This window comes from Synchytrium microbalum (genome assembly GCF_006535985.1).
Source record: "Synchytrium microbalum strain JEL517 chromosome Unknown SmJEL517_scf0005, whole genome shotgun sequence".
NCBI classification, from domain to species: Eukaryota; Fungi; Chytridiomycota; class Chytridiomycetes; order Synchytriales; family Synchytriaceae; genus Synchytrium; species Synchytrium microbalum.
This window is the reverse complement of record NW_022158354.1, coordinates 909,705-927,516: the sequence shown is the minus strand read 5'-3', so window position 1 is coordinate 927,516 and position 17,812 is coordinate 909,705. Positions and strand designations below refer to the sequence as shown.

Genomic DNA, 17,812 nt, shown 5'->3' with positions numbered 1-17,812 from the left:
TTGTCATCACACATCACGAGCGCATTCACGGTGAGGTAGTCATCCTCGGTACCCGTGGGCACATTCATTTCCACTTCTATAAACTCTTCGCTGAGTGGGTGACTGTGGGTAAGAGCATTTTCCGTGCCACTGGCACATTTTTGGGTCTGCGTAGTGTAGATAAAGCCTGGAAGACCAACAGGATGACCTTGAAGGTATAGACGAGAGAAATGAGTACACTTTGTTGATGTGCCAAAGCTGGATTTACCACAAAATAAAAGAAAATGGTCGTACCAGGTTGATTGACAGAAACCATGAGACCTTTAATGTTCATGTTCACTCCTGCAATCCCGATATACAGAGTTTTCCCTGCCTGAAAGCGGTCATTGTAACCAGCGCCACCAGCAGTTGATACGTTGGCGATAAAGTTGTTGTTTTGAGTGAATCCATGTTCGCCGTGGAAGTCACCCAAAGCTACGAACAAGGAGTCCATAAAATGAATTCCACTTTTGGTGAAAAGACGTAAGACGCATCAATGAAATCCTCACCCGCTTGGTCAAATGAACATATTCCAGCTCCATTTGGGTGTCCCTCACAGTAAGGAGAGCAAAGCAAGACAAGAAAGAAAACAATCACTGTAACTGCTGCTTTGACACTAGAATTTGCCATCTCGAGGTGTGTGGGATCTATTTTAAGATGATTGAGAAATTCAATAAGTAAGCCTTGACAACTACAAACTCCTTCCAAGTTTCGACAACAGAGCGAAACCTTACCTTATCAAGCAGGACGTTTTTAGTCTTGTCCGAGGAAGAGGATATCAACGGAAGACCTCATCCGTTGGCGGTCACCGCCTGTTGTAGACTAATGTTGTAGACGAAGGTTGTGGACGAAGGGGAACGTCACTCGCACATAATATTCTCACCAGGATCGTGAACTCCACAGAAAGCGACCCGCATTGAAGCTCAATTACTAAGGGAATTCGAGACTGTACTTTGCGTCAATCCAATCAAAACAAAATAGCGAGAAAACTAAACTATTACTTAACTCGGATTGGCGAGACAGTCATCGTTATTACCGGATGGTACAGTCATTTAATGAAAAGCGGGGTTGTCGGTTGAGCGAATTCGTGTGTGCAATCGATGCTGCTGCCACTATCAGGTTTCTTGGTATTCCTGAATCCCGAAAGGCCCACATTATGGCTTAGTAAACAAATGGAAAATGAAGGATCAGGTTTCTTCCTTTCTCTGTTTTTCCGTGCAGGTCGTTAACAACCTTGTATCAGGCTGATTGACAGATACCATGAGACCTTTGGTGTTCAACTTTTCACTGACAGCAAGGATTCCCAACCCTTGTCGTGCAATGTACCGGTGGTCTTGATTTTGGCACTTTACGAAAACACTCCAAAGTGGGAGGATTGTATAAAACCTCGTACACAGGACCAAAACAAGCATTGGGCGCACAAATCCGTATAGATGCTTCCACCCCTCATAGATCAAACTCATTTTCAACCGCCTTTCCAACGAGGTTTGGGTCTTCACATATAGAGATTTGGTTTATTTAATGAGAGATGTAACCACAGCAATTTCAAAGCAGAAAACCCACAGAGCGAAGAAACGCAGACAACTGCGGAGAGCCAAAGCAGATAGTTTTTATTCTTTTGGATGGGTTTTGTAGTTCCAGACTTGTGCAGTCACTTTCTACACAAGACAAACACCCCAGTAGTCAGGACAAATAAAGAGTTGGCCAAGTCAAACAATAGCAACTTGTCAGTCAACAACTTACCCGCCAACAGTGAGGTGTTCCAGAACTCTTGTCATCACACATGATGAGCGCATTCACGGTGAGGTAGTCATCTGTGGTACCAGCAGGTACTTCCATTTGCAAGAAGAGAATCGGTTCGCTGAGTGGGTGACTGTGGGTAAGAGCATTCTCCTTGCCACTGCCACAGCTTTTGGTCAGTGAAGAGTAGACAAAGCCTGGAATACCAGCAGGATGACCTAGAATGTAAAGATGAGAGATATGAGTACACCTGCTTGATGTTCCAAACTGGATGTACGCAAAGAGAAAAGATCTTACCAGGTTGATTGACGGTAACCATGAGACCTTTAATGTTCATGTTCATTCCACCAATCCCTATATAAAGAGTTTTCCCTGCAACAAAGCGGCCATCGTAACCATCGCCACCAGCAGTTGTCATTTTGACCATAAAGTTGTTGTTTTGAGTGAATCCATGTCGCCCGTGGAAGTCGTCCAAAGCTATGAAACAAGGAATGGATAAACTGAGCTGTATGTTTGGTGACAGGACGGAAGGCACAACAACAAAAGCTCACCGCCTTGATCAGAAGAGCATATTCCAGCTCCATTCGCGTGTGCGTCAGAGCCAGGAGAGAAGAGCAGGACAAGAGAGAAAGCAATCAAAGTAATTGCCGCTTTGATACTAGAAGAAAAGTTTGCCATCTCAAGTTGTGTGGAATCTACTTGGAGAGACTTGAGAAATGCGACAATAAAGCCTTGGAAGCTACAAATGCAATCCAAGTTTCGGAAACAGAGCAGGCCTTGCCTTATCAAACAAACGTTTTTGAACTGCTCTATATGTTATGTAGATCGGGATTGAAGAATCGGGAAATTGACCTCAAAGTCGGTTGGGTCACCACCTGTTGTAGACGAAGCGAAAAGTTCCCCCACAGGAGTTTTACTTGGGCCGTGAACTCCAAAGATAGAGAAAAATTATACACTCCAACATAATGATTCGAGTTCCACGTTGGTTTTGATTTTCTCGACATGTTGATAAATTGATCGGGAGCCTTGAAGGAAGAAGACACAATACGGTCAGCGTTGACAGACCCCCTACAATCCTCATTTGAAGGCAAAGTTGCTGGCCTGAGTCTCTCTATTAGCACTCGTAGAGTGAGCCAAGAAACCGAGAGGAATATTCGTACTTAAGAACTTTTCATCCAAAGAGGAAGACGTGCGACGAGACATCAAATGGTCCCTTACATGATGGAAGGAGAAGACGTTGTCACCTCGATTGTGGAACTAGTTTCAGAAACGTTTGCGTCAGGATTTAAAAAATACGAAGCCATCCAAAGAAGCTCAATAGAGTGTAGTCGACATTAAACTCTCCTTATCTATGAAGCAATAATCCGAATCATTCGGTCCAGAGTGAGCTCCTTTCCCCAGTGTTTCGCTTGGCCTTACTGCGTGAGGAAAGATACGAGGAGATGACAACCAAAACCTCCAAACACGGTGCAATTCAGGAAAAGTCAAAGGACTCATTGCAATGAGGATGAGGGAGGGTATATTGTACAAGTGGAATAATAACAAAAAATGGCTTCAATCACTATTACTGTTGTTGAGGTGGTAGTGGTGACTGCGGTTGTGGTGCTTCCTGCGATGTCGGTGGTGACTGTTCGTAGTCTCTTAAAATGTTTGCCGCGTATGGATGTTGATCGTCAGCGAATATTTTGAGTCTAGACATCCAAACATGCCGTAAATTGTTTTTGGGTAGCAACCCATATACAGCTTTTTGTAGAGGCTAGAGATGAAAGATTAAAGTCAATCAGAGGGTTCAAGCGTGAGATTCCAGACCGATAGCGGAGTGGATTCAATGAGAATGAAGAATAAGGTGTATACCGAGGTTGGATTCTTTTCAACGAGTTCCTTGAAGGAAGCCTTTCTCAAACCACCTGGCCATCCAGTATGCCAATGATACATTTTGGTGTCCTTTTTGTCACCAGAGAGGGCCACATGTCTGGCGTTAATGACTACAACGTAATCTCCAGTGTCGACTAATATGTGTGTTTTTTTACAACAGATGTTTGGAATGAGTTCATCGTGGAATCAGTCAAAGGAACGGATAATACATACCAGCTGGATTGTATATTGGTTTGTATTTGCCTCTTAGGGCAATTCCAATTCGTTGGGCTAGTCTTCCCAATGGTTTGTCTCGTGCATCAACAAGATGCCATACTTTGGCATAGGCCAATCCAGTCTAAGTGGAGATGGGTAAGTAAACGATGAATGAACGAGATGCATGCAGCTACCGTCTTGCGCTTACCTTTCCTAATGGACTCCAACTCATACTCTTAGTCTGTCGCTTGCTATGAAATTGAAACGTTTTCGAATTGAGCTGCTTCAAGCAAGGACACTGTAGAGACTTCGGAAACGACCCTTAAGTGGTCGGATCGTTTTAAAACGCGTAGGAACCTTGTCAAATCCACTTTCTTCGGATCAAAACTCAAAAGTTGTGCCTGTTATCCCGACCTCATCAAAAAAACCAAATCAAGCTTAGGCACCAAGAACTGGACGCGAGATTGCCGGACTGGAAATATGAAGTCAATACTATGGACCCTTATTCTGCTATTACTCAAACTCGCGATCAGTAATGCTGCCAACCAATGTCCTGTCCAAGACAAATGTACTGCACAATGTACTGCTCAAGAGGCCATGGCCAAAATGTGTGCTCAGGCTAATGTATGTTCAAAATCCTACAAGTACAGCTGCATTTGCTTGCGCTACTCTGCTATAATGTTATACGCTTCTCTCGTTTTTGAAAGACTACAATACCTATCAAGACACTCGAGATCTCACACATACTCGCACATATCTATCATATACTCACACTTTACTCAACTTTAGAACAAGAGAGACTGTATATGCACGAATGCCGGAGATGTAGCTGCCTGTGCTCAGTGCCTCCAAACCGAAGTTAACTTGCAGGCAACTCAGCTTGGTAACTATTCGTCAACACAACACACAACATGTTTCCAGTATATTCCGGATGACAAAGGCCCTCTGATCCGAAACTTGTTCATCTAGGCAATGCTCTCAATAGCATTGCTACCGATTGCAAGACAAACGCAAACCTGAATGTTGGTGCTACTGCAACGATTCTAAATGTAGCAAAGACCTGCAAGAATCAACTAGCTGCCGCCGCAACAAATGCTGCACCTGCCGTGACAGCTGCAGCGCCGCCGCCTGCTGCTACTGGCGCTGGAAAAGCTGCTGTTGGAGCTGGAGCGACTTGTCTCATTCTTCCATTAGTCATCCCTGGACTTCCAGTCATCAAGGATGGGGCTGCTCCAATAGTCGCGAATCCGAATGATCCTCCAGCGGCTGTTAATCCAATGGCCATGGCTGGAATGTTTCTTGGTGTCAGTAACCCGGATCCATCGCCAGTACCATCACCCAGCAACGTCAACTTATTCGCTGCCGCCGCAACGACAGCTCCTGTTGCTGCTATGGCTGCTGCGACTGGTGCTCCAGGCGCTACTGTGAGTTTCGAACTGCTTTGGCCTTGCACTTCCTTGCAATATTTTCGAAAATCTCACATTCCTCTTTATGAAAAGTGTCTCATTCTTCCGCTCACAATCGCGGGCCTCAAAGTACCTGCACAAGCGGCGCCGGTAGCCATAGCTGCTCCTAATGATCCACCAGTTGTTGGCGGTGGTATGAAGAATGGAAATCTGACAATACCCTCGCCAGCCGCTGGTAGTCTCGTAACCATGGCACCTGGTGCTCAGTATACTGGTACTGGTATGAGCAGCATGTTGTCAGTCCCTGGTGGCTACAGCGTAAGTTTGCATTACTAGTTTCGACCAGGAAATGCTACATCAGTTGTCTCACACCTCCTTCACCACAACAAACAACAACAAATAGATGCCACCATACTGTATTCCCATGCCAGGAACTAAGCTAATGGGTGGAGCTGTATCTGCGGCTTCATTTGATAGTACAACCATGTTTTGGTCTGTATCGATTGCCTTGGTGTTTGCTTTGATAGTATAAGAAAGACCATTTCTTAGTGATTGTTAATTGTCCCCGCTGTGTGCTTTCTTATAGTTTTGGTTCAAAAATAAAGTGAAATATTCGCTCATAGTATAGCATTACGGTTGCAATGGAGTTGAAGGCGTTTGTGGGTTGCCTGATAAGAAAGCGTTTGTAGTGTCTTTGGCACAAGGGGTGTATCCCGGCTCACTCGGTAGGCTGAAATTGTATTTACTGTACGACAAATATTGATATTGACTCATCTTCAAACTAATGAGTCATTAACCGAAGTTGAGGCGTTTTGACTGAAAAGTCAGCAAGACACCAAAAGCAGCGAGTTTGCTCACTATCGACATGCACATCATAGTAGACTAGATGAAGGAGCGTGTCTGCAATTGTATAATATAGTTCGTTATCATAATTCAATACTCTGCTAGTCTCATCACAACTTTCCAAGCAGCGAAACGTCACATACCCAACACACTTTTTGTGAACGCGTTTTACTTACCCAGTTCACCATAATATAGAACTGCATCAGCATAGACGGCATTTGCACCAGCGCGAAGATTGATTGCCTTCCTTTTCCTATTATGCGTATGAGCATATCTTGCTGACCAACACACGTTTACTTTCTCTCGAGCACCCAACAAGATACAAGTTACTAATTATATAACTCGCAAGCTTCAAGTCATGGGTGCCACATTTCTCGTCGTAAAGCAAAAAAAGAAGGTACTGGCTTGTCTAAATTGTTGTAAGACGTTCTGTCATCGTCGTACTCGTCGCTAGCTCTGAAAATCGCCTGAATTGTTTTTTAGATTCTCAATTCTCATGAGAAAGGATGGAGGCGAGCCCTCGTATTTGAAAAGAGCACTATATTGAAGGGAAAATACACCAAGGAATTCTCTTCTTCTGCTGTTATTGTCTACCACACTACACTGCCATCACAGTCATCGTCATTGACTGATGCTGATGAAACTAACGGATTCGTGGCGAAAAACACGATTTCCACTGTTTCGCCTTCTATGCATTCCGAGTCAACTGCCTATTCTGTGGTAAATTCGGATTTTTGCATACTGTTGAAATTCAAAAGATGAAGACGGCACTCGCTGCTGGTGAAAGTAAGTGCAGGTTACCCCTAAATTGACTTTACAAACAGAATTGAAAATCTCATCACTTTCTTTTGACGTCTCTAGAATTCACTTTTGTTACTCATGTTTATGCTGATGATTCGCTTCTGAGACAATTATCTGCTGTTTCGTGAGTACTCTACCGTTTTTGTCTTTGTGCATACGAAAATTTGGTAATATCAGATAAGCAACTCCTAACGCTCCTTTTTTGGTTTTGTCAATGTAGTTACGGTATTGGTAGTAAGCAAGCTATTGTCAAGGTCGAAGGCAATGCCGAGGACAATGAAGGTACCAATTGTCATGTCTTGTATGAAAACACGCAGCACACAAACGTATTCACCTTTCCTCCTTCCATCAAACAGCCAAACCAGCCAGTGAACCTAGTGGACTCAATCCCAGCGAGTTGCTGGGATCGCCATGTGTAAGAACCGACTCTCTCATCTCCCTGCTACAATCGCCATCACGCCAAGTGTCACAGCCTATAGAACATCGCGAGCCTGATTCAACTGTATCTACATCGTCCGGACTCCCTGGAGAATCAAAAGCTGTAGGGTTAAAGGATTGTGAAAAGTAACAACTAGAATACGATGCAAATGATTCTGCAGTTGTCCATCAACCTGCCAGTTTGGAAGACGAAACTGCTGCAATCGACTCGCGATATGGAAAAGGGGCCAGCTCCCATATCGAACTAGAATCACGAGTGTCCGAACTCCACGGCCAACACCCGAGCCTACGACACTACTCTAGACCAATCACGGGCAAAGATTGCTGCCTTGACCACGAAACTGTCGTCGGAACGAGCAGATCAAGAGGCAGATAGACAAGTTATAGTAGATTCTCGAAAACAAGTAGTAGACTTGGAATACCGAGTCGCTTCTGCCGAAGCCGATAAAGATGTACAAATCTTGGAGCTTGAACGCTCTCGACAGCCAACAGCTGCTTTGGAGTCTCGATTGGGTTTGACATCATCTCAGAGAGAGCAAGTCAATGAGCGAGCGCCTGCCTTTTCTGCTGTTGGATTAGATGTTATTGATGCTGAGAATGATTTATGTGTGAAGCACTTTCAACAGTCCTGTTCTCCTTTGTAATACTCACACTACGTTTCTGCTCAATGTTGCAACAAAATCCATACTTTAGAAAGACCTTGATACACTGTAAATAAAGCCTCCTGTATGTAAACACCAATTCAAGGTTTAGTGTCTTGCAGTTGTGAACAATGAACTCTGTCATTTGACACGTTTGATGATAATATTGGGCAATAACAATGAAGTGACGGTATGTTTGGGATGCCAATCTAGACATTCACATTTATGTTAAAAAAACACAGGTTGGGAATGCCCATATGAATATCATTGCTCAAGGAGAGCCCTTGAAGTAATCATACGCATCACTTCACTAGTACCCTCTAATATCTGATGCACACGTAAATCACGTACGTATTGCTGGACCTAAGTATTTACAAAAAAGGGGTAGTCAGAAAGAATTCCCTCAACACTGAGAAAAGACACAAGGTCTACTTTCTGCTAGAGTTCATACCTTGTAATCCTTCAAATACCCATACCCTCCATGCAGCTGCAACGCAACATCCGCAACCTTACTGCACTCTTCAGTAGCGTACACTTTGGCCATGGCACACCATGAAGGTGCAGAAGGATGATTTTCATCCAACATGGCAGCAGCTTGACGGATATACATTCGTGAGGCGTTTAATGCGATTGCCATGTTTGCCAGTTTGAATTGCACGTCTTGGTTTGCTGAGAGTGGTTTGCCGAATTGTTTGCGGACTTGGGTGTGAGCGAGTGCTTCTTCGAATGCTGATTGTGCGCCTCCGAGACTTGCTGATGCTGTAAGTTGGATGGACAATAACAGAGGAAAAGTGAGTGAGTTTGACTTGGGCAGTCTCCTTCCAATAAATTGCCGAAGGTTTTTTTCTCCTCTCCAAATATCGACTCTTACCGATGTTAATTCTACCACCATTTAATCCCTTCATGGCTATTGAGAATCCTTGACCTTCAGCTCCCAGTCGATTCGATATTGGAACACGACAGTCTTCGAATATCACAGCTGTAAAAGAAGGCCATTGAGTGTGTGAGGTCTACCATAACATCCAGTCATGTGAGTGCATCTTTTTTGGTTCGTACCTCTGGTAGGCTGCGAATTCCATCCAACCTTCTTCTCCTTCTTCCCAAACCCAAGTCCAGGAGTACCCTTTTCCACAAGCACACACGATATACCCTTCGCACCAGCACCACCAGTTCTGCACATGACAAGATAAATATCACTGTCACCACCACCTGAAATGAATGCCTTTGATCCATTCAGGATGTAGTGGTCGCCATCTTTTTTTGCGGTAGTTGATAATGAGGCTGCGTCTGACCCTGCTCCTGGCTCGGTAAGACAGTATGAAGCGAATTTGGACATTGTTGAGAGGGATGGAATGTGTTTTTGACGGAGCTCTTCAGAGCCGTAGGTGTCAATCATTGCTGCTGCCATGCTAGAAAAACAAAACAAAGGCCAAGGGAAGATGTCAGACACCAATTTACCACATGGAATCTTCCTATTTCCAGCATAACACGTGCATCACGTCAATCCACACAGCGACACTCACTTGTGTATAGACAGGAAGGCAGTGGTCGAAACACATCCCGTACTCATAGCCTCTATAATGAGCGAAGCATCCAAGCGTGACAAGTTGGTGCCTCCCACATCTTCACGTACATACATGGCACCAAATCCCAAACCAGCAGCTTTTCGTAGTGCATCGACGGGGAAGGTTTCGTGTAAATCCCATTCGAGCATGTTTGGAGCGAGCTCCTTGTCGGCGAATGTCTTTGCGGTGTTGTAGTATTCAGCCTGGTCGTCTGTGAGGCCAATGGTAGCTAGATGTAATGATGTTGGGTTAGATGATTGCTGATGCTAGGAGCAAAGCGAAACAGCAAAACAAGCACGTGCTTCAGAAAACGAAAACTTTGGAGGTCACTGGGAATCAAGCCGTAATGTTGACATGAATGAAGTAACGTAAAAAGCACATACTGTTGACCACACTCGTAGACAGTGTTCTTGTAGCAGCACGCTGGCATATCTTTATGCGTCCGAGATGAGAGGATACACGTCCTGCCTGCAAAACTAGCCTCGCTGTTGTATTCATTGTCGTAACGGGAGTATAGTCAGGAATCCAAACTCCAAAAAAGTTTCACACCAATGAATCAGGAATCAGGCACCTCGTGCAGAGCCTTCGCAACGAATTTCACGTGACGATACGCGTCAAGGCAGTAAACAATGCTCATATTTGGTCTCTTGACACGTTCAAGTGGACTCTGTGGTGTCCATTCAGCCCTCTACAAACTGCAACATTTTGTTTATGTGTGAAAATAGAGAACTCAGGGCGGTGGACTTGTGCGGTTTTTGAGGATCATACCCGAACTCTGATATCTTCAAGGAGGACGGAATCTCTTGCTTCTCCAGCATCATTTATTGTACTGGTCGTTTCAATAAAACATTATGTTATCAGCATCAGACTCTCTGGACTTTCAAGGCACAAAACGTAACAAGATCCTCATCATTGGGCCTGATCATACCGTAATTCTCAGCTTTGTCACTCGTAAGTCATCAAGTTGGTGGATTCGTTGGTGGGCATCACTATATCTTTGAGGTAGGGTGGTTTTTTGCTCACCTCCAAGTCCTTTTCATACAGGACTGCTACGAGATACAAACCAATCTGATCTCATCCAAACACACTTATCATCACCTGAAATACAAGACGGACTGACAATTCCATACACGCTGGATACAAGATACTATACTGCCCAAACCTCATTATGGGTCGCATCAACCGATACTGCTGCTAACGATATCTCACATTGGAATGTGGTTGCTCCTGCTATCGATGCTGTCATATACGTGTTTGACCGGGCTGAGGTATTGTTCTCGTTTGATGACACCTTTTCTGCTTTGTTTCAGACACGCCTGACTCTCGTAATCATATATACGTAGCCTACGACATTCACGCATATACATCCATGGTCGGATTTTCTGAGTAGCCATGATCCGAACGTATCGCTATGTGTTGCTCATTCGATGGACGACAGACAAGACAGCAGTAGTGGACTAGACGCTTGTGAAGATTGGTGTATAGATCTTGGATTTGAGTTTGTAGATGTGTGTGCTTCCGCAACTAGTGAGGATGCTGGTGATGGTGGCAATAGTGATGGTGAGTTGACACCTCTTGAAGGTTTCCAGTACAGCAAAAAGCGGAACGCAACTTTCGACGAATTGCCCCATCGAGCTTTGCTCAATCATTTATCTACTTCAAATCCCTAGCAGCACGAGAAAAATTCGGCTTCCCTCGAATTATAGAAGCACTAGAATCCAACATGTGGGATGGCCTAGTTCGCAAACCAACACGGACTAGTGGTGTGTCTGGTGATATTACAAGTGCACAGAATCGACTGTCTGCTCCTGTTACCACTAGTACCGGTAGCAGAGGTGGATCAGACCTAGCAGCCCTATATACAGAAACCATGAGTTCATTTGCTCGTGAGTTGTCTGATAATGACGATGAAGATGATCTTGATGCAGAGGGGTTCGAGGTTGCGTTGCAGAGGTTGAGACATTTACGTGGTGGGTGATGCGAATAGATTACTGCCTTCTTTTTTTTGCCGTGACTGGCGAGACAATGCAATGCTAATCACCTGGTTTTATTTATCTTGTAGAGCAATCAAAGCTCCTCTCTGACGAAGAGAGACGAGAGCTGACTGCGAAGATATCGTCAACGTTGGATGATGACGATAAGGACGATTTCGGAGAGTTTATGCGTGCACCAACAGTTGTAGGTGAACCTAGTGGTCTAGGTAGATAGCTTAAACAAAACTTTTGTACATTCAGTCATTTGTATCTCTTTGTAAAACAGCCTGTGTATAGGTCACGAACATGCAAACATTTTCACCTAACTAAAATATGATGTGGTTTATAATATGCAACCTTTTTTACTTGTTCTTGCGTACAACACTGCAACTACTGCTCTATGTAGACAACCAATCCCGCACATTCGTCTCATTCTCAAGATTCCACACCCGCTCAATAAGTTTCTTGACTTCCTTTTCAGTAGCACCGTCCCCATATTTCACCAGCTTGTATGTCTTTTCTTCAAGCTCTGGCCGTGATAATGTGTTTCCTGGATCACCTTTAGGTTCGTCGCAACGAACAGTTAGTGTCCTGCCATCGGTGGTTTCTACATCTACGAGACCAATCCATCGTGCTGGATATGCCTATAATAATTAAAGGAGGGTGGAGTCAGGATGAGCAAAAAAAATGGTCCGTGGCTGTAAGGTCTTGTCAACCTCAACTTTCATGGCATCAACAATTCACATACCGCTTCAATGACAGGATCAACGACCATCTCAACCTTCCCCATAAACTCTCTCAAATCACTCTCCTTTAGGGCAGCCTCGGTGAAATCTGTGATTCCAGCTGATCCTCGACATGCAATCATTGCCAGTACAAAACCCATAGAGAATTTCGATTGGTGGATTGTTGTTGCGTTCTGGCCGGCTGAGAGGACGTCGACTGCAGCTTGATATACGTGGGCGGTTACTTTTTTGATTTGTTGTGGGGTGAGGTTGTGTTGACGCATTGCTTGTTGGAGGGCGTCTGCGGATGGATGTGTGTGTCGGCTAGGTGTTGAAGAGAAAAGTTAGAAAAAATTGTTGTCAAAGTTGACAACTATACACGAGAACGATTTCCGTCTTTTTGCATCCCTGTAAACTCACCATGAAGCATGATACTTGAAGGACGTCTCCATAAGCGCCCACCTCGTACCATCAAGCCCCGACGTCAATACCTTCGTACTAGCCCCCGGATTCAACATGGCATTAGCCATCCCCTGCTTTCCCTCCAATATCTGACTCGCACCCGTAAATCCATCTTTAGCCAGATACGCAGCCATCAAACCATCACCAGCGGCCTTTGCACAATGCAACTGTTTAGAATCAGCGGCATCTCTCAGGAACTCCCATAGTCCAGCAGCCTGAGTGCCCGCAGATCCAAGAGCGTTGAGTGTCTGTTCAGGATTTAGAGATAGGATGGAGGACGTGGCAGCAGCAGCACCGAGAGTGCCTGCGGTAGCGGTTGAATGGAAGATCTTGTAGTGATTTTTGCCTAGGAATTCGCCGACACGGATTGCGACTTCGTAGCCTGCTACTGATGCGACTAGGAGGTCTTTGCCACTTGCGCCAGTTTCTTGGGCTGCTGCAAGGGCTGCTGGGAATATGACCGCTGCTGGATGGACTACTGAGCTATTGTGCTAATAAGATTGATTGATGGAGTTAGTTAACGTGATTACATCTGTTTTGGACCATTTCATCAATCTTACAATGTCATCTTGTTCCACAACATGGGACGATGCCCCATTCACATAAGCAGCAAATAGAGGAGAAGTTCTACGCCTGTTAGTCAACAATTCACAAGCACCGGTAGATGGCCCTTGTCTGGCAGCAAACTTCTCCAGAGCTTTTATAGGGCGAGATGTTCGACCAGCGATTCCTGATGCCGCCCAATCCAGAAACAAGTCCTCAGTTCTACGTTTGACTGCTTGTGGGAGCTGTTCGATGGTTAGGCCAGATACGAAATTGGCGAGCTGGCGAGACATGTTAGCTGGTTATGGTCGTGACGTCGTATTGAGTGTAACAAACTACGGAGAGTCTCGGCGTGTCAATATGTGGACTAGTTTCTCTTGTAGTAAAGTAGTTATACAATATACCTTGATTCTATGATACTGGATGGACGCGATTGACACGTTCAAATTAGGTAGCTGTGGCAAGATTCTGGTCCAAACATCTTACAACTGATGTTGTCAATAGTTCGACGATTGTTCGACGTGCAAATCGCGTTTAGATCACGTTCCGGATAGCATGGAAACGTGGATTAGCAGTGTTCTCTTCCAAAGTCTTAGTGTGGTGTGAGTCAGCATCACCAAAGTCTCCAAATTTCAATTCCCGACATTTTGGTTGAAACTAGCTTATACAGCAAACTTTGGTTGGAAACAGAGGGAACGGAGGCATAGCTCGCTGAGCACATACTCTATTCAGGAAACCAAGTTGAAGCAGGCACAATGTTTGCATCTCAAACAAGTGAGTTGAAACCATTGAGTCACAGTTACAATTGGAGACGGTGATGTTATATTGTTATTTGGAATCGAACACACAGTGAATTCAAATATTTATTCTACTTAATCTCACACTCCAAATTACTCTCCTTCATCAAGGAATCTCGCCAATTGTGGCTCGAGCATTCTTCTCAATTCAAGGAACTCGACGAAGCTTGGTCAATGTTACTCCTTCTCGAGTACGATCTGGTGCTAGTCGCTTCATCTTGTTCTCGGGCTCGCTAGTTACTGGTGTGGCTCTGGGTGTTGGCATGTGGATTCAACAAAACTCGGTCGTAAGTATCTTGGGTGTGTGCAGGTTTTTTTCCTCTTGATCTTTCTATTTGACTCAGCTATTTACCATTATATAGATTTTCGCAGATGCCAAAAAGCCACAAGCCATCGCATCATCATCCGTATGTGTCAAATTGAGAAGGTTTCGGATTGGCAAAAAACCCCCAATGTCTTTGGTCTGTATTGATCACACGTCATCACCTAGGATAAACCACCCATGCGAAAACAAATGGAACTATTCGTAAAAGACCTCCAAACCGAAATAGTATCCGCCATCCGAGACCTAGACTCATCCGCAACCTACACTCGCGACGCTTGGACACGTACAGAGGGCGGTGAAGGCATATCATGTGTCATGCAAAACGGCACTGTATTCGAAAAAGCTGGTGTCGGTGTCTCTATAGTAGGTGGCACGCTCGCAGAGGGTATGGAGAAATCCATGCGAGCTCGTAAAAAGGATGATCTAGGTCCTGGACCGTTTAAATTCTTTGCTGCTGGTATATCGCTGGTTATACATCCACATAATCCTATGGCACCTACTGTGCATGCCAATTATCGGTACTTTGAATTGAGAAGGGAAGAAGATGGACCACCTGTTTCAGCGTGGTTTGGAGGTGGATGTGATTTGGTACGTATCAGATGATGCGGTTGCTGGTTTTACTCTACGATTTTTTTTGCCGATGATCTCAATCTCGCCAATTTTGGTCCGCTCCAAACTTGTGCTTACTCCGACACCTTGCTTTATCTCACCTTTTTATAGACACCCTCATATCTATTCCCAGAAGACGCCATCCACTTCCATCAAGTAATCAAAACAGCATGTGACAAGCACAACCCAACATACTATCCACGCTTCAAGAAATGGTGTGATGACTACTTTTACATACCTCATCGAGGTGAACGACGTGGTATAGGAGGAATCTTCTTTGACGATTTGGAGTCTGAAGGAACTCCAGACCAGCTATTTGCTTTTGTCAAGGAATGTGGCAAGTCGTTTGTCAATCAGTATATCCCGATTGTAAAACGACGTATCCATTTGCCGTATACGGATGCTCAGAAGAGGTGGCAGCAGATACGTAGAGGACGTTATGTGGAGTTTAACTTGGTAATGTTATCCAAAGTAATTTGGTGTTTTTTTATGCTCCTCTGGTTTCCTGACCTCTGCCCATGCAGGTGTATGATCGAGGCACCAAGTTTGGATTGGCTACACCGGGAGCTCGTATTGAATCTATATTGATGAGTTTACCACTCACAGCTCGTTGGGAGTATCAGCAAGCTCCAACTCCAGGATCAGAAGAGGATAAATTGTTGGACGTGCTGAAGACTCCCAAAGAGTGGCTTTAAAGTCGAATTAAAAATGTATATGGACGGCCCATTCAATAAAGTTATTCACGCGTAATGAGCATCGCGTGCAAAAAAGTAATCAGTCTGCTCTGGCCAGAGGAGCTCCAAACTTCATGACACGAAAAATCACGACATCGTTAGCGAAACATCCGAACATGAACATGACAGCTCGCCAAGCAGTGAGGCTGTCATGGCGGGCAGCTTATAAATCATGCCAGCCAGCTCCAATACGCAGAAACATCTCTACGGGCTGGTTTCCTCGCTCCAAGCAAATGCACGCCAATTCTCTGTTTTTTGGAAGTGCTGCCATAACAGCAACATCAGCAATATTATTAGCATACCACTATCATCTAAATCCATCTATAATATACGCTGATGCTGCTCCTCAACATGCAGAAATGGCAGATTCGATCAGTGCTAAAGGAGGACAACGAATGGAACCTACCACGAAAACCTTGGTACCTGAATTCATAAAGCAGCATTATGCCGATAAATTGGGAGCGTCTAAGAGTGACGAGTATTGTCACGAGTTTCATCTTATTGGTGTTGGCGTGAGTGAAACCTGAAAAATTGGATCGGTAGTGACATCTAATGGTTCTTCTTTATCTAGGTCAGAACAGTTACATTCTTATATATACCCGTCTATGTCGCCTCCTTGTATACAAACATGGCGACGGTGTCTAGTCTACGGTCTCTGCCGAAATGGAAGAGTGGATTTAGCATCGACGGATTCTTGAAGAATCAGGATGGGTGTATACAGGAGTTGCTGAATCTTAAGGGTGCTGAATTCAGTATTCGGATAGGTCCGTGTTGTCAAAATATCATTGAATAACAGCACACCCAAAAAAGGAACCGTCCCCAGCTGATGATCATCTTCAATTCTATCATAGAACCAGTACGAAACACAAACGGTGCACATCTCCGTAACGGCTGTCTACGCGCTCTTGACACCAAATACAACGCCGAGAAGTCAACCATGACAGATACCGAACGCATCGAAATACGAGCAGCACTAGATAAATTCGCATCTGAATTCCCAGTTGGTACCGTCAAAGCTGGTCAAGTACTAGCATTTACACGTAAAGCTGACGGGTCATTCAGGTTTGCTTTTGATGGGAAGGAGTTGGTGACGATCCCAAATGGATGGTTGAGTAAGAGATTTTTTGAGGTGTATTTGAATCCTGAGAAGGCGCCTAGTGAGCCTTTGAGGAAGAACGTTGCTGAGGGGATTGAGAAGATACTTGGGAAGAACAAGTAGGTGGCAGTTTTTGTAAGTTAAGAGGTTGTAACAGGGTTTGCTGTAGCTGATGAACAATATAGAAAAGAAGGGTACCCAGACCTGAAACGAAACACCTAACAATCAGTTCGAGACTTTGCTGATACAGCTCGAAACTTGCGCCTGGCACATTTTACTGATGCACAAGTTTGAGTTTATATTATTTGCAAAACGACAGCAGCCTACATCGACATTTATAATATACGACAAGGCGAATCAACCGAAAATCCCAGCCTTTACGTTTCTTTTACGACGTATCAGTATAATGTTGTCTTTTACATCCATGACACGCTTGTGTTTTGCCCTGCACAGATCCTTGAAGAATTCAGCAACTGCTTCTTCAGAACCCTCAGGATACATGATCTTTCCAACTCGAAATCCATCAGCCTCTGGGCCGGCATCGAGGTATTCAGTTTGTATTCCGACGTTTGGTTGACCTTGATGTTAAGTCAGTGCCTCCTGCATCCCACGAGAGAGCTTGGCTTCCAGAGTTGATGGAGATCTAGTATTTAGACAGATTTAAATTAATTCGTTCTATGATGGTAAGAAGTTGGCTAGAGCGAACGGTTCCCAAAAACAAAAATGAAACGCACGAATACGAATTTTAGAGAGTTTCCGATACATATCAAGTGATACTTGAACTTGCATACATCGGGCCCCGGAGAAAACTCCCATCGTCATTGTTACGTATTGTAAGTTCGATGTTTCGTAGTCGAGAATCTGCATTTGCTTTTCAAAACTGCGGGAAATATGTGTGGTTCTGTTGTTTGATACAAGGATAGCAAAAGACAAGCGACGATGGAGCGGGAATGCCTTGAATGAGTGCATTTCGTGGAAAAGATTTGTCCGTGTCATGAAGATGAACATAATATCTAGTATTGCGTC

The 17,812-nt window shown here is 44.4% G+C and overlaps 5 protein-coding genes across 5 annotated transcripts; 3 read left to right on the top strand and 2 right to left on the bottom strand.

Moving 5' to 3' along the window:
- Positions 1–3,322: 3,322 nt before the first annotated feature.
- SmJEL517_g01645 (uncharacterized protein) lies at positions 3,323–4,060 on the bottom strand (the record flags this gene model as incomplete). Its single annotated transcript, XM_031167573.1, has 4 exons — positions 3,323–3,514; positions 3,613–3,767; positions 3,847–3,970; positions 4,037–4,060. The coding sequence occupies 4 exons, from the start codon at positions 4,058–4,060 to the stop codon at positions 3,323–3,325; spliced, it is 495 nt and encodes a 164-aa protein (XP_031026596.1).
- Positions 4,061–8,221: 4,161 nt separating this feature from the next.
- On the bottom strand, positions 8,222–10,020 carry SmJEL517_g01644 (uncharacterized protein; the record flags this gene model as incomplete). Its single annotated transcript, XM_031167572.1, has 6 exons — positions 8,222–8,320; positions 8,409–8,716; positions 8,829–8,936; positions 9,014–9,366; positions 9,481–9,751; positions 9,906–10,020. The coding sequence occupies 6 exons, from the start codon at positions 10,018–10,020 to the stop codon at positions 8,222–8,224; spliced, it is 1,254 nt and encodes a 417-aa protein (XP_031026595.1).
- A 353-nt stretch (positions 10,021–10,373) lies between these two features.
- SmJEL517_g01643 (uncharacterized protein) lies at positions 10,374–11,730 on the top strand (the record flags this gene model as incomplete). The annotated part of the gene is made up of 5 exons (XM_031167571.1): positions 10,374–10,473; positions 10,567–10,790; positions 10,866–11,082; positions 11,193–11,492; positions 11,585–11,730. 5 exons carry the CDS (start codon positions 10,374–10,376, stop codon positions 11,728–11,730), a joined length of 987 nt encoding a protein of 328 aa, XP_031026598.1.
- Positions 11,731–13,980: 2,250 nt separating this feature from the next.
- On the top strand, positions 13,981–15,651 carry HEM13 (coproporphyrinogen oxidase; the record flags this gene model as incomplete). The annotated part of the gene is made up of 6 exons (XM_031167570.1): positions 13,981–13,999; positions 14,134–14,309; positions 14,385–14,429; positions 14,513–14,935; positions 15,068–15,412; positions 15,481–15,651. The coding sequence occupies 6 exons, from the start codon at positions 13,981–13,983 to the stop codon at positions 15,649–15,651; spliced, it is 1,179 nt and encodes a 392-aa protein (XP_031026597.1).
- A 155-nt stretch (positions 15,652–15,806) lies between these two features.
- On the top strand, positions 15,807–16,909 carry SmJEL517_g01641 (uncharacterized protein; the record flags this gene model as incomplete). The annotated part of the gene is made up of 3 exons (XM_031167569.1): positions 15,807–16,202; positions 16,262–16,454; positions 16,542–16,909. 3 exons carry the CDS (start codon positions 15,807–15,809, stop codon positions 16,907–16,909), a joined length of 957 nt encoding a protein of 318 aa, XP_031026600.1.
- Positions 16,910–17,812: the final 903 nt, after the last annotated feature.